Source organism: Eptatretus burgeri, chromosome 1, assembly GCF_056783735.1.
Source record: "Eptatretus burgeri isolate ZD-2024b chromosome 1, Ebu_testis_v1, whole genome shotgun sequence".
NCBI classification, from domain to species: domain Eukaryota; kingdom Metazoa; phylum Chordata; class Myxini; order Myxiniformes; family Myxinidae; genus Eptatretus; species Eptatretus burgeri.
The window spans coordinates 155978077-155994238 of NC_140961.1; the positions used below are offsets into that span (position 1 = coordinate 155978077).

Here is a 16162-nt window from a genome sequence, read left to right on the forward strand (position 1 = left end):
GCAGGTGTCTTTGTTGTTGTTTTGGAAGGGAGGAACTTAAAGACATATCAGGATGGGTGGTAGAAGTTTCTGAGCACCACTATTGGTGCACAGGCAATTCTTCAAGTGGTGGCCCCGCCCATGCGAGAACATAGCACTGGAAATGGCCTCATTCACTTTGCACTTTTCAACGCGACCCATCTCTGACTTTATCATGGGGTGAAGGTATCTGGTGGCACTCTCTGACAATTAACATGTGCTGGACAACAAAGGGGCTATAATTGAGTGGAGCGCTAGGGCTATTCATATAATGTTGAATGGATCGAGCACACACTTGTGGTTCAAGCTACATGCCAGGACGTCCCAAGCACAAGCACATAGAATGGCACATGGGGCACATTGCTCCCCAACATCTCCAAATGGCAGTGATGGGCATCTGTGGCGGTAACTGTGGTTGCGGCGTTCACGGTGGCGGAATAGCAAAGAGTTATGGCAAGGTGATTGAAGCGTCATGGAGGTTGTGGCGGTTAATGGTGAAGGTAAGTGGGCTTGTATTGAGGTTAGCATTTTTATCAAGCATTTTCGTGGTTGTAGAAATGTTATAGCATTGTGGTGCGAGTCTGGAGAAAGAATGAGGTGAGCGTCTGTTTGATAATGGTGTGAGGTTTGAATGTGAAATGGCATGCATATGCAAATAACCTGCCTGTTGTTGTGGTCTGCATGCTTGTTTGAAGGAAAGGAGTGATGGGGGGGGGGGGGGGCGGCGGTCGTGTATGCAAAGTAAAATAAGTAAAGGATGCGAATAAAGACCTGCCTGAAAGCCCTCGCGACACATTTTGTCCCATAAACCCAATTGATGTATGGAAAGGGCTAGACAAAACGAAAAATAATGAAATAACTGTCTCGGGACTGCTATACATTGTGTTTCCTTGCCTAGGGGGCGCAGCAGCTTCACAGAACCACAACAATATTTTGTGCAAATAGGCAGCGTTCAGTTTAGGCTGAATACCGAAACTCCGTGTTTCCTTCTAAATCCTTTGTCCCAAATCCATGGCTTTCTGAATCGACATTACCCAGTTGCACCCAGCTGTTCCTGGACTCTGTGTCCTTTTGTTCTGATGAGATGGAGAGCTTCTTGTCAAACCTGGACTCTGATTCTGCAACCGGTCCAAACAGAATCAGCCCATGAGTCCTAAAAACCTGCTCTGCTGCCCTTGCTAACCCTCTCTCTGTGCAATTCACCCGCATTTGCTCAAGGTCATTTGCCATCTGCTTGGAAATCAGCAAACATTACCAATCTGCATAAAACAGGTTGCCCTGGTGTTGGCTTAACAGGAAGGGTGGTGGGCTTGGGATCCTAGGATCCTGAGTTCAAATCACATTCGGAAGTTGAATTAATACCAGGTGGGGATGGCTCTGCCTGTCATCCTTCCGATCTCGGCAAAATGAGTGCCAGTTTGCTGGTATCCTGTGTCAGAGTGTTGACCTATCCAGGATTCAGCCCAACAGCCAAGGAGACTGCTTAGGTAGCAACAACGCTCTGCACAGCATATGGTCCAGATGGATGGATAAAACAGTTGCAAAAACAGATCTCTGCAATAACAGACCAATGAGGCTTCTCCCCATCATCAACAAGGTTCTGGAATCCATCATCGCTTCAGACATCAAATCCTTCCTCTTCTCCAATGGCTTGATTTCCGATCATCAATTTGGATTCAGACCAGGTAACTCTACACTGGATATGCTGCTTCTGCTCTCCCAACAATGGATGGAGGTCCTCAATGCCGGACATTAAATCAGAGCCACCTCCCTAGACATATTGCGTGCTTTCGATTCGGTCTCGCATGCTGCTCTTCTCACCAAACTCTTCCGATGGTATCCAGAGTCTTCTCCACTCATGTGTCACAGACTTTCTCTGCTGTTGCAGTCAACATTTGGCACATTTTTGGAGTTCTCTCATCCCCTCTTCCTGTCCAGGCTGGAGTTCCTCAAGGCACTTTCTGGGCCCTGTTCTTTTTCTGGCTTTCATCATTGAAAACCTCTGACACACTGCAATCACTCTGACACACTGGAAAAATCCTCTTTATCTCTTTGCTAATGACTGCACCCTTTGTCGTACCATCTGCCATCCCTCAGGTCAGCAAGCAGCACCTCTTCACTCTCCATAGATCTGGAAACACGTGGAACAAGCTGGTCCAACATGTGGAACATGTCTTTCAATCCTGACAAATCTCACACTCTCACTATGTTTCTCCGAAAGAAACATCTGGAAATCCCCCCCCATATACTTTCTCAGCAGTCCTTTCATTAAAGATTCTGGGTCTCACGATCTGCCATGATCTTTCCTGGGAAAGCACATTTCCATGCTCGCCTCTAAAGCCAGTCGCCGACTGGGCTCTCTCTGCCGTGCAAAGTTATTTCGTGGCAAACCTGAGATCCTGACCATGAACAAAGCTTTTGCCTGCAGCCGAATGGAGTACTGCACTCCGCTCTGGGCTGGTGGTCGTGCCACTCACCATTCTTGGATTCAGGGTGTTGAAACCAAGGTATTTGGGATCATTAATATATCATGCGATGAGACCAAGTTTTTGGGTCTCTCACTGCAGGCAGGTTGGTGTTCTTTCTGTCTTCTACCGTCTCCTCTCCCGCCTTGTCCGCCCTGCTCTGTCTGAGATATGCCCCCCCCTCCTCCCCATATTTATGCAAGGTGCTCGAGGTCTGCGAGCAACCCCCTTCTGGTAAAACTGCCAAAATCAAGAATCACTGCTCATCTTCACTCTTTCATTCCTCTTTTTCCCAACCTTTGGAACAAACTCCAATGCTCCCTCAAATCCCACTCTTCCCTCCTGGTCTTCAAAGCAGCTGTTCACCACCATCTCTTTTCTTCCCCATCCAAAACCACGATCTGTTCTTCCCCCGATAATCCACCCCAAACCCACCTCCTTCAAATTCCCTGCTTTCCTTCCTGAAAGTCCCTGTCATGTAAGGACCTGAAACTCCCTGTCGTGTTCATCTTGTTTACCCTGTGTACCTTACTCCATCCTTCTCTCTCTTCTGCAGATCTCATGTCTCTGTTCCACACTGTTTTTTTCCTTCCCTCTCCCTCCTCTCTTGTCTCCTGCTCCTCTTGTTGTACATTCTGTGTGTTCACTCTCATACGAGCTTTGACAGTGTAGAAAAAAAAATCGTGACAGTTATTTTTGAAAATCTTTGATCAATTGAAAGGTTCATGAAATTGATAAATAGCACTGAGCACTACTATACTGAGTGTTACTTTAGTATCCTGCACACTGAGCACACTTTTTGTTAAATAATCTGGATTTTTGTTTTTGTATGACGAAACATATATTGCACTTTGAATTTGTTCTTCTGTACAGGAAACATTCTACTCAAAACAAAAGCTACGGCTATTTTTGTCTTATGGCACTACAAACATCTTGTTCCCTTTGGTGAAATAATCTTGAAGTATAATATCACAAGAAAATTCTTCATGGGATTTGTTGCTTCCCCTCTTGTACAAATTCCTCATTTGTCAGGGGTTTATCAAGGATCATTTGGGTTTGACATACAAACTGGATTTGTTGAAGGATTGGAAGATTTTATTTCGAGTTTGAAACCTCAAACTGTTGTGAAAACAATGTTTCAGCTTCAAAAATCCTCCACATCTCAACCAATAACAAAGATCATCAAAAATAAAAAAAATATCTTCAGCAGTGCTAATCCTATCTGTTTTGAAAACACATCCACTGATTTCGAAAATCTCCGTGATGTATTTCCTGTACATGTCGCTAGTTTTGAAAATGACCTGAAGGAGAAATTCCCAGGAAATAATCATTTGATTCACTTGAATAACATGATGCAATCACAGCAAATAATTAATCACTCAAACAACTTTGCCTGCATTTCAAGTATCACATCAAGAAATTGTACTTTCCTGTCCAATTGGGATTGTTCAAATGTTAATTTTCTAACACAGTATGGGATGCTTGGCAGGAAAACGAATAAAACAATTCACAAGAAGCTGCTCTATGCAAATATAATTTTACAGGAAAGTTTACATCATTCCAAATTACATCTTGGATCTTTTGACGATTTCCTTTTCGAAGTTTGGGAAAATATATTTAATTGTTCATGGAAACCAACGAGTGAGGGACTGAAATATTGCACTGGAACTGAAAGTTTGGAGAATGTAGATACACAACTCACAGATGTATCACAGCTTCGGTACGGCTACCTAGCTTACCTTGCGGTGTACGCAATTGCACATTCTCTTCATAATCTCTTCACATGTGTACCTGATCATGGACCTTTCACAAATGGGTCATGTGTGGAGGGAAACTTTCATTCTTGGCAGGTGAGGTTTCTCTATTGTTTTGGCTCAAATCTTCAATATCTAATTGTTCTCCATTTGTCTCATATATTTAAATGTTCAGGTCAAAACATTTTGCCTTCTGATAATATATTGTCACGACAGACAGCCTCCCTGTGAATGTCCGAACGGTTTCTACTCACTACTGCATTCACTTTAATTTACAACTTTACTATTCCCCAAGGTTACTGAAATAATCTGAAATTGATGGAAACTCGTACATGAGACACATGGATCAAACACTTTTCTTACCTTTTTAATGGTTTATTTATTAAGAGTATGGGGGGAAATTGTGGATGGGAAAAGCAGTTCAGAATAAACTACATTATGTAAATCAACAGACACAAAGTGTGAGAAGCAAAGGTGGATCCAGGATTTTAGTTTGGGGAGTGGGGAGGGTGGAGGAAGGGGGGGGGGTGAAGCGGCACAAAAAATGTACATTGTGTTGAAAAATAGAATATCTCCGAGCAAAGCAAGGGAAACATTTTTTTGGTGGGTGTTTCTTTTTTCATAAATTCTGAAGACTATTCTAAACAGAGAAAAAGAACGCTCTGAGAGACTTGAAAATAAGTCCTTTGAAGAAAAACCTTTCACCCAAAACTCAACATTTATTTTAATTATCTCATGATAAAAATCCAATTAACTGAAAAGCAAACATTGAATATAATTAACCAAATGGCAAAACGACCATAACAAATCAATTGTTCTGACATAAACTGCAATGGTAACAAGCATTCAGATAACAAAGTTGATATGTGACATCACCATGATTGTCTGATGAAACCTAAGTAATCAGAAAGGGGATTCATGAATCACATCTTTTGGGGATGTTTTCTTGCATACATGTCCACAATCCTCTCAATGGCAAACCCAATATCTTTGTGCACGTATAACAACACCAATATATTGAATTGTTCTGCCCCCATAGTGATCCTGGATGCATTCTTTATGGATTTCAGTCACGAGTTTTCCCTTTCAATGCCCACCGGATGTCACATTGAGCAACAAATTTCGGATTTTGGTGATAATAGAGTACATCTGTGGGCACGTTTTCGTTTCTTCAAGGGTTTTAAGATGTCATCAGCTTTTCTGGCTTGGCCATCCCCCATTTGGCACCATAACACCAACTCTTGATTGAATGTGGAAAGAATAGGCAAGTCCTTCCGATATTAACTCCAAGATGGTGTCCAAAGATTGCTGATCCAGTCATTTCAACTGTGAAGGAACCAAATTCATGGCTCTTGTCGACAGCTTGGACAAACTACCAAACCACATGATAAACTGCTGGATGAGCGAGTCAAGGAAAAGCAGAAAAATGGCAAGCCTGAAGTATTTTTTTGTTCCTTTGGTGTATCTGCAGGTATATTATTTCTTTACGTTTGTCTTTCACAACACCTCGGTGGAACTAATGATGTGAGGTTTGCCACCTTTGCCATTTGCATTGCATTTCCCCATAGTCATAATCATGATTGTTTTCCCTTGCACCTGATATGGTTCCTCAAACAGATTCCACTTTCCGCCGGAACTCCAGGGGCCTCTGTCTGGTCGTCGCCCAGACAGTCGACTGGCCCATCCCGATCTCCTTGAGATGCCCATCAACCTGCTGCAAACATGAGGCACGTGGTTGGCCCATTGTCCTCCTCCACTCACGAGGCTCCCTCAATGAGAAAATCAGGTGAGCAGGATCAGCGTCAGGAAAACGAGCCATATGTTCATACAGCCTCAGCTGATGCTCATGGACTATGCAGGTAACAAACCTCATTTGAGTCTCTCTCAGCAAACGCTCATTGGACACAAAGTCCGACGAGCGTTAGCCATGGATTCTCCAAAGAGACTTGGTACCAAATAAATTAAGTCTCAGTCCCAGGTCCCTGGTCAGAGTCCAAGTCTCACATCTATAGAGCAAGACTGCAAGCACCAAGGACTTGAAGACTCGGACTTTCATCCTCCTGCACAGGTACCGACAGCACCACACCCCATGTTCCAGTGAATCTATGACTACCCAGGCCTGACCAAGATGTTTATTGACCTCTTGCTTAAGGCCAGCAGTGACATGATTATCACTGTCAAGGCAGTTGATAGCAGCATCAAAGATGTCATTGAAAGACTGGATCTTAGTTTTTACCCAGGAAACCCGTAATCCCAGAGGCTCCGACTCCTCAATCAGCAACTTGATGGCCTCCAAAAGGATATCCAGAGTCTCCGCAAAGATGACTTCATCATCTGCGAAATATAGGTCAGAAATATTGACATTCCCAAACAATGCACCGCAGGATGTTAATTGAGAGATTAATCATATCAAAAATTATAAACACGAAATATTCTGAGAGACTTTTAGTAAGAAAGCTCCGACAGCATTTGATGAGAAACGATATATAATGAGTGATGGAATAAATACATTACCTTATGGGTTTAAAGCATAAGTTTTAATAAAAAATGTGGGTTTAACAGGCTACCGCCACCTTTTTTTTACTGGTGTTCTTGGCGGTATGCCTGGTGTTGGCTTATTGGTTAGGTGCTGGATTTGGGATGCTAAGATCCTGAGTTCAAATCCCACTTGGCTGTTGAATTAATACCAGGTAGGGTTGACTTTGCCTGTCATCCTTTTGAGGTCAACAAAATGAGTGCCAGCTTGTTGGTATACTGTGTTGGAGTGGTGACCTGTCCAGGATTGTGCCCATTAGCCAAGGAGACTGCTTAGGCAGCACCAATGCTTTGCAAAGAGTATGGTCCTGTTGGATGGACGGAGATTATATATTTATACACAGAGGGTGGTAAATAAGAATGCAAGGGGGGTAAATAAGAAAGCAAGGGGGGAGGGGGGTTAACGGGCTACCACTGCATTATTTTAAATTGATGAATAAATTAATTTATTGCTGAAAATAAAATATACTTTTATTATGACGAATCAATTTGATTCAGGAAATGATCATATGAAAGGGGGTGAAGCCCAGCCCCAGTCAGGGGGAGTAGTGTGAAAAGGTAGCACTATGACGAAGTAATGTCTACCAGTTTGAAAAGGAAAAATATGAGAGAATAAGCGAGCAAATATTGCGACTTCGAGAAATGGTAGACATTAATGCTGCAAAAGCTTCCCTTTTGACACTCCTGAGGCCGTGTTCAACATCAGGGGGTTTTTTTTACAACTAAAATGGCCACCAGTCGGCATTATTTGATCTGATTTAAAAAAAAATGAGGTGCATATGTAAGCCATCATTCAATATCAGTGTGCCAAGTTTTAACAACATCGGTAAATGCATTTCCGAGAAATGGTTGAGGACGTGTTCAACATTGGGCTTTTTTTACGACTAAAATGCCTGCCATTCGGCCATCTTTTATCAGTATGCAAAATAAAGTGAGGTTCAAGTGTGCGCTATTGTGTTCTGTGTGTTCAAAGCCTGAACCAAATTAGACCATGTATATCTGAGAAATGGTTGGGTACACGTTTAAGTTAGTAAATGGGTGCCAGTCGGCCATCTTGGATCTGATATCGAAACAAAAGGAAGTGTGTATGAAAGCCAGCATTGCCTATCTGCTTGCCAAGATTGAAATACATCGGTAAATGAATGTTCGAGAAATGGTTGAGGACGTGTTCGACATTGGTTTATTTTTGTATAACTAAAATGGCTCCTGGTCGGCCAACTTTCTTCCGATGTTGAAACAAAAGGACGTGCATATGTAAGCCTGCATTATTTGTCTGTCTGCCAAGTACAAATAAAATCGGTCCATACATGTCCGAGATAAGGTTGCAGACACACGCGCACACACAGATACAAAAATCAAGACCATCCATAAGCCTCTGTTTCGGAATAAATCCAACGGTGGCTTTAAGTACCATTCCTGTCACACCAGAAAGGCACATATGGCTGCCAAGACAATTTCATTGTCAACGAGAACAGTCCTGGATGGGTCATCACTCCGATGCAGGTTGCCCCGAATGGTTGCTTCCCCAATACACGAGTACTCATTTCACCAACCTCAGAAGGATGATAGGCTGAGTCAACCCCACCTGGTGTTAATTCAACAGCCAACAGGTGATTGAACTCAGGACCCTTAACCATGAAGCCAACACTCGGCTATCGTGGCAGCTATGTTCATGTCAAAGCTTCGTTCCTCCAGTCAATGTTGAATGATGTCATCCCAAAGATGAATAATGGATCAACCCGAGACGAAAAGGAAGCGAAAGTGCAGGGATAGTGAATAATTTGAGTCAAAACGAAAGATGACTGTTTCCTTCACGTCAGTGCTTCCAAATGTGAAATTTTAACATTCTTCTTTGAAACAGCATTTGCTGACAAGACGACAACCTCTGCAAAAAATACGACTCTGATGACTCGCACAACTACCAGGCTGTTCATAGGGGATGGAAGACACTGGTGAACATATATCCATTGCATCCAAGGAGAACCAAGGATTCCACGCACCTGTTATCAACGTTTTACAATGAACCTTAACAGATTGGCCAAATCTACTGAATATAATCCTGAACCATCATGCTCTTCACTTGCTCAAGGGTATCCTCAGTATATGGAGCCAAACAGATATTCAAGTCCAAGTGTATATTCTGTAGCAAAGAAGGTCGTAAAAAGACGAAGTTCAATGGTATCTGGACAACTGAAGCTACTTCAAGAATTGAATTTGATGGAGGAGAAACTGTCAAAAATAGCAGAATTGAAAAAGGATGAAAGGCTTCTTGTGCCTGGGCAGTGGCTGGGAGTTTGAAACACCATGTCAATCTCATGCATCTGCCTATATGAGTGGTGTTATCAGTAATGCTGATATATATATATATATATATATATATATATATATATATATATATATATATATATATATATATATATATATATATATCAGACACAGGTGGAGGCCATTCAGTCCATCATGCCGACAGGATATCATCACCACACTGATTTATCAACACAAGATCCAAAGAAGAAAATACAATTTTTATATATTTTTGAGGGTTTTTGTGTTTTATTTTGTTTGTTTTAAGTATTTGTAGTTTGGAGATGAAAAAAAAATAATTCCCCTCCTCAGGGGAGGGGGCATGAGCTTGGTTAAAACACACATCAACCACACAACACCCCTTGATAAGATACCCACCAACAGAACTCCGTACACATGCTCACAATCACCCATCAATGCTCAAGCTACCTAAAAGTCCTGCCAACATCCCTATACCCTCGAGCTCCATAACTTAGAGGTACCTATCTAATTCTAATTTAAACTTATCTGCTGTTTCTGCTGTCACTACCTTTCCAGGGAGGCCAATCCATGCATCAGCTACGCTCTGAGTAAAAGTACCTTGCCTTACTACTGTGTCCACTCTCCTCTTTACTCTCAGGCTATGGACCCTGGTCCTTTCACTGTCTACTCTGTTGAATATTTCATCTGCACTTGTTTTATCTCTGCCTTTCATTATCTTAAACATCTCCATAATATCTCCTCGTAACCACCTCCTCTCTAGTGCATAAAGCCCTGTCTCCTGCAGCCACTCCTCACAGCTAAGTAGGTCGGCCCGGATTCAACATAGCAGCCCTGCGCTGAACCCTATCTGTGGCATCTATGTCCTTACTGAGTTGTGACCAAAACTGCACACAATATTCTAGATGTGGCCCTCACTAAATTATTGTACAATGTCAACACGACCTCTTGATTTTCGAAATTATCCCCCTCCTGATACAGCCTAAAACCCTATTTGCTTTTACTGGAAGCTGCCTGGCACTGTGCTGCCTGCTTAACTCCCATATCTATTACCACCTCCAGATCGTTCTTCTGTGTCACATGCTCCAAAATTACCCCTTGTATCTTGTAATCTCTATTTTCATTGTTCTTTCCCATCCCCAACACCTTACACTTGCTCAGGTTAAATTCCATCAGCCAGTCCTTTGCCCAAACCATACAAGTATCAATACTTTCCTTTATCTGATCACCACCACCTCTAGTATCCACCTTATCCCCAAGCTTTGTGGCATCTGCAAATTTGGAAAGCTTACTCTTCACCCCATTATCCAAATCGTTGATGTAATAATGAAGAAGAATAATCTTCATACTGATCCCTAATGTACCCACTGGATAAATCCTCTGAGCAAGACATCCTCCCACTCAGAGCCACACTTTGCTTCAAATCACGAAGTCAGTTTGCAATCCAATTAGCTCCAAGACCAGGCACTCCACAAGATCTCAACTTGGCTAACAACCTCCTTAAATTCAAGATAGCTTTATGCTGCCAGGCAGCTTAAAATTCTTAAAGTTTAGATAGACAATGTCCACTGCCATTCCCTCATCCACCCAATCAGATTGCTTCCGAGCACTCCAAAAGATTTGTGAGACAGGAACTACCATTGGTAAACCCATGCTGATTGCCTTTAATTAGTTTGTATTTATTTTAATTGTTCCTCATCTGAACCTTAATTATTGTCTCCAAAACCTTCCCCACAACTGAAGTCAAACTAACAGATCTAAAGTTTCCCAATTCTTCTCTGGATTCTTTCTTATATAATGGTATTACATTTGCGACTCTCTTATCCTCCGATACCTGTCCTGACTCCACTGAGCTCTTGAAAATATCCGTTAACATCTCGCTTACCTACTCAGCCGCTTCCCTCAATACTTCCCACATTTTATTTGGATCTGGAGTCTGATCTCCACTTCGATTTCCTCGCTGTTCCTTTTCTTCCTCCACTCCAACCTGGATCTTCTGCAAAAAAATCCTTTTTCACCTCCTCGATAGATACTCTCAGTTATTGGCAATTCTTCCAGCTGTACCTGTCGATAAGTTGAAGCAAAAATACCTGTTTAATAAGCCTGCCATCTCACTTTCCTCACTAACCACTCTCCTGGTGCTATTCCTCAATGGGCCCACACTGGTACTAACCTGTTCTTTTCCCCTGATATACTTAAAGAAAGCATTGCTAAGATATATTTAATATTCTTCGCCATCTCCTTCTCAAACTCTCTTTTGGCTTGCCAAGTTATTTGTTTAACTTGTCCCTGTTTCCTTTGATAATGATATAAATCTAACTCCAGTCCTGTTATTTTAAACCTTATAAATGCCTTTTGCTACTCCTTAATAGCGTTCCTTATCTCACTGCTGAACCACCCTGGTCTCTTTCTACTTCTAGTTTTACACGTCATTGGAATGTACTTAATCTGGACTCTGCGCATTTGGTCCTTGAAGGTTTCCCATTTTTCTGATCCTGATTGCCCTACTGTTTGCTTCTCCTAATCTGCATCACCCAACTCTCTCATCATACCCTCAAGGTTTGCCTTCCTGAAATCTAATAGCCTTACCCTACTATCCTGAACTCTAACCCTTAACAGAGACTTTACACACACAATGTTATGGTCACTTTCTCCTAAATAATCCCCAACATCCACCTCCTCCAACATATTGGGATCGTTACTTAAAGGGAGGTCTAACACTGGATTCACCCGAATGGGCTTATCTACAAACTAGGTTGAAAAGCAATCCTGGACTAAAACTAGGAAATCCTCATCTTCTCTTCCCTTTTCCTGTTCCTGGACCCAATCTATCCCTTGCAAGTTAAAATCCCCCATAATCAATACTCTTCCATGACCACATGCTCTTTTGAAATCTCCATGTACTCTACCTTCCTCCTATTCCTTCCCACCCGGAGCCCTATAAAAGCATCCTTCCAGTATGTTACTGTTTTTACAATCTCTAATCTCTACCCACACAGATTCCTCAACATTTATTCCTTCCTTGATGTCACCCCTTTCTCTTGATGCAATGCTCTCCTTTACCCAGATTGCTACTCCTCCTCCTATTCTCTCCTTCCTATCACACCGGTACAACTTGTAGCCTTCTAATCATGTCCTCCAGTTACTCTCCTCCTAAAACCATGTCTCACTCACTGCAACTATATGAAACTCCTCACTGTCCACTTTGGCTTCAAGCTCTTCCATCTTATCATTTCAACATCTGGGATTGCGATCAAATGTTTCACTTTTCCCTTCATGAAATTCTACTTTCCTGCTTGGCCTTACTAATCACTATTTTATCATCAGTTCCTTCCTTAATCAGTTCCACTGCAATCCTTGCTGCACCCTTTCGATTTAACACACGGCCATCATTCAGGAAACACTTCCTTTGTCCCTGAAATGATTCCCACTGCTTCCTAAAAGTAAAACCTTCGTCCCTACACCATTCTTCCAGCCATTGTTAACCCTCTGCCATCTTCGAAGATGGATGGAGGTTATTGTTTTCACTCCTTTCTGTTTGTTTGTTTGTTTGTTTGTTGACAGTATTACTGAAAAACTCCTCGACGGATTTCGACGAAACTTGGTGGGGGGGTTAGGTATGGTCCAAGCATCATGCCATTAAATTTTGGACTTGGTACCCCTCCCCCCCCAAAAAAAATAATTGTTGGAGAAAAAAATTTTTTTTTTGCATTTCTACATGTTTTAAGTGATTTCCAACCCCCCCCCAACCCCCAAAAAATTGTTACCCCCCCAAAAAAAATTGTTAGAGAATTTTTTTTTTTTTTGCATTTCTACATGTTTTAAGTGATTTCCAACCCCCCCCCAAAAAAAAATTGCTACCCCCACCCAAAAAAATAGAGAAAATGTTTTTTTGGGCATTTCTGCATGTTTTAAGTGATTTCCAACCCCCAAAAAAATTGTTACCCCCCCCCCAAAAAAAATTGTTAGAGAAAAAAAAAAATTTGCATTTCTACATATTTTAAGTGATTTCCACCCCCCAACAAAAAAAAATTGTTTGAGAAAAAATATTTTTTTTTTGTATTTTTACATGTTATATGTGATTTCCAACCCCCCCCCAAAAAAAATTGTTACCCCCCCAAAAAAAAAGGGAAAAATATTTTTGGTGCATTTCTACATGTTTTAAGTGTTATCCAACCCCCTCCAAAAAAAATTGTTAGACAAAAAAAAAATGTTTGCAATTTTTTTTCAACAAAATTTCGATTTATTTTTTTTTTTTTGCATTTTTACATGTTTTAAGTGATTTCCAACCCCCCCCCCCAAAAAAAAAAAATGTTGGAGAAAAGAACTATAACTCTGTCAGCACTGTTGACATCATATTTAATGAATAAGATATAACGTTCACTTGAGTGATCCAGCAGTATTGGCGGCGGAGGTTTTGCACTCTCCCGAGTGCTCTAGTTTGAAATATTTCGCTCTTCTCATAATTCCTTTATCGTTTCCTAATCTTGGGAGAATCCCAGAAAACATTACCTCACAACCCTTTACATTCATTGCTTACCCAATATCCTGTATATATCCAGTATCTATCCTGTAGGAGTGATAGGTTTGTATGGAGTTGCTTGGTTCATGGACCTGTCAGAGACATCTCGAGAGAAATTAAGTCGAGAAACTGTGAACTTAAGTGTGACTTGACACCACACGTGGGGGGGGGGGGGGGTGGTGCTGTGTTACTTAGATAGTGATCGAGACAAATTTCCCCCAGTGTGTAACTGCCTCCTGTGAACTTTCCCTATGTTTTAGTATTACAAACCACAAATGAAAAAATTACGTTTATATAACAACAAGCGAGCCCAACGTCCAAGTGAGCTCGGTCATCCGGCCTGGTCGATGTTAACTGCACGTCCACCACGATTGGGTTTGGGGGGGGGGATTAAACTAACCGTCTGGACCACGACCAATTGTTCAAAACCTATGAATAAACTTTCCTTATATCATTCGCTCCTTGGTGTACCACAACCAACTTCTAACTCCCATGACCCGCCCGATGCAATGTCATTTACCCTTCCTTCAATGTCCCTAACTCCCGCTCCTTCAAAACTGCACAGAATTCTGTGTCTACAATCCTTCCTGCAGAATAAAGAATCGACATATTTAATCGTTTCATCACCCACAAAAACTGTATCCCGTACATCATTTCTACCAATTTATATTGCTGCACCTACACCACTCCCGACACCAGCTGCACCTCAACCACCACCTGCCCCCACTGAACATCCATCACTGCCTGCCCTGTCGTACCATCCCCACTGCCTGCTCCCATGAATTGAAGTAATATCAAGGTTATTAACATACCTGAGGAATTCTCGACTGTGCAAATGTGAGTGATTATAATGACTGGGTCGATATAGTGCCCAAACTTGAGAAAAGATAACAGGAGTGAGAATTTGAGGAGCATGTAAAATGGTCAGAGAAGAAAGGAGCAGGATGTGATCAGAAAACAGCAAAGATTTGGCTCCAGCTCACAACTGGAAGGAGCATTACCCGGAATCTCTGTTACCTTTGTGTTGTTACCCTGCTCACGTGAATCAAAATGCGGGTTAAGCAATTGCTACACGTCTGTCTGTCCTTCAGTCTGTCTTAGCAGTTTATGAGCGAGCAACAACTTATTTAAATGGAATGTTATATTTTGAACATGAATCACATGACAAGTTTCTCTTTTTATCATAATTTGTGTCTGAATTAATGGTGATCACATATGTGCAGAGAGGAGTGAGATAATACTTTGACTCTGTCTACCTGGCAGTCAAACAAATTTGAAAATCTAATTTTAAGGATGTTGTAAAGGACACAATCAATAGGCATGAATAACTAATGTAACGCGTTTGATAGGGTGATCTAATAGACACCAGGTAAAGCAGTGGTAAAACCTGGAATTAATATATTTATACATCTTTAAACCTCTTTAAAACTTTTGTTAAATTTAATGATATTCCTGACCATTGTAGACAACAAATCACCTTCATAATATTTCTAAGAACCATGCTCTGCATCAGCATTTCTGCAATGTATGGGTGAAGATGCTGATGGTGTGTGTTAAAAGGTGATCGATAAGGGCCTCCAACTCCGAAACTGCAACTCAACCTCGACTTATTGCAGGGTATGACAATGCTTTGTTATTTTTTTTTGTACACATACTTGAGGCGAGTGGAAGAGCTCGAACGAGTACACTGAACGGATCAGGACACAACAGGACAAAACGAGCAGTTCAGAGATGGGGGAAACACCAACAGCAGAGTTGAAAACTAAAATTGAGATTGACTTGAACAAACAATGGGTGTGGGGGGACAGAGGAGGATGCATGGAGTTGACAAGATGGATACAGCAGATGCATGCGGTGGACAAGAATGGATACAGGAAGAAAAACTCAGCATGGAAATTTACAATGAGGAGGGATTGGGGTACAGGTTAACGAGGGCATAAAAGTGATGTATATCAGACTGATTCACTTGTGCTAAACTTGTGGATTTAAAAAAAAAGTCTTTAAAATAATTGTTTTAGTAAAACTGAAATACTGTATTATATTTGTTCACCTTGTTTAAACAACACTAATGATTATTTTTCTTCTCTAAAGCTACTTTTATACCTCAAGAATGTGCAATTTGAAAACAATTTGGGGAAGCTGAATGAATTTGATGAGGACAGAAGTTTTCCTTCCCAGTTTGAGTTGTTAAACCTGCAGCCTGGCAGTAATGGCAAGATTCACTTCAAGGTTGTGGGATCCTTTGATTCTCCCAATGGTGAAGGATTACAGGTCAAGGAAACTGATATTTGGTGGAACAATGAGAATCAAGAAGTGAGAACTCATTAACTGTTTATGGGGTTGTGCTTCCGGTTGGTGGGATTGGTGATCCTGACAGCACAACGTGATAAGTGCTTATTTTTTATTCTATATTTTTTGCCAAATCGAAAATTCACAAGTATATTAATTGGTCAAGTCTGTTATTCGATGTCCATTTGTATGTCAAAAGGATTCTTGTTGCAATTCTGCCCCCATCTTAATGGAATCTAATTACCTGGAAGATCTCATCAAATGAAATTATGGTATTGTTTTGAGATCAAAAGTTT

The 16162-nt window shown here is 41.4% G+C and overlaps 1 protein-coding gene across 1 annotated transcript in view; it reads left to right on the forward strand.

The window, feature by feature from the left end:
* LOC147035819 (extracellular calcium-sensing receptor-like) overlaps window positions 1–16162 on the forward strand; it is a 59790-nt gene that overhangs the window by 26914 nt on the left and 16714 nt on the right. The window contains exons 2-3 of the mRNA XM_085869661.1: window positions 3357–4333; window positions 15669–15890. Coding sequence (XP_085725787.1) covers window positions 3357–4333; window positions 15669–15890 — 1199 coding nt within the window. The remainder of the gene's footprint in view (window positions 1–3356; window positions 4334–15668; window positions 15891–16162) is intronic.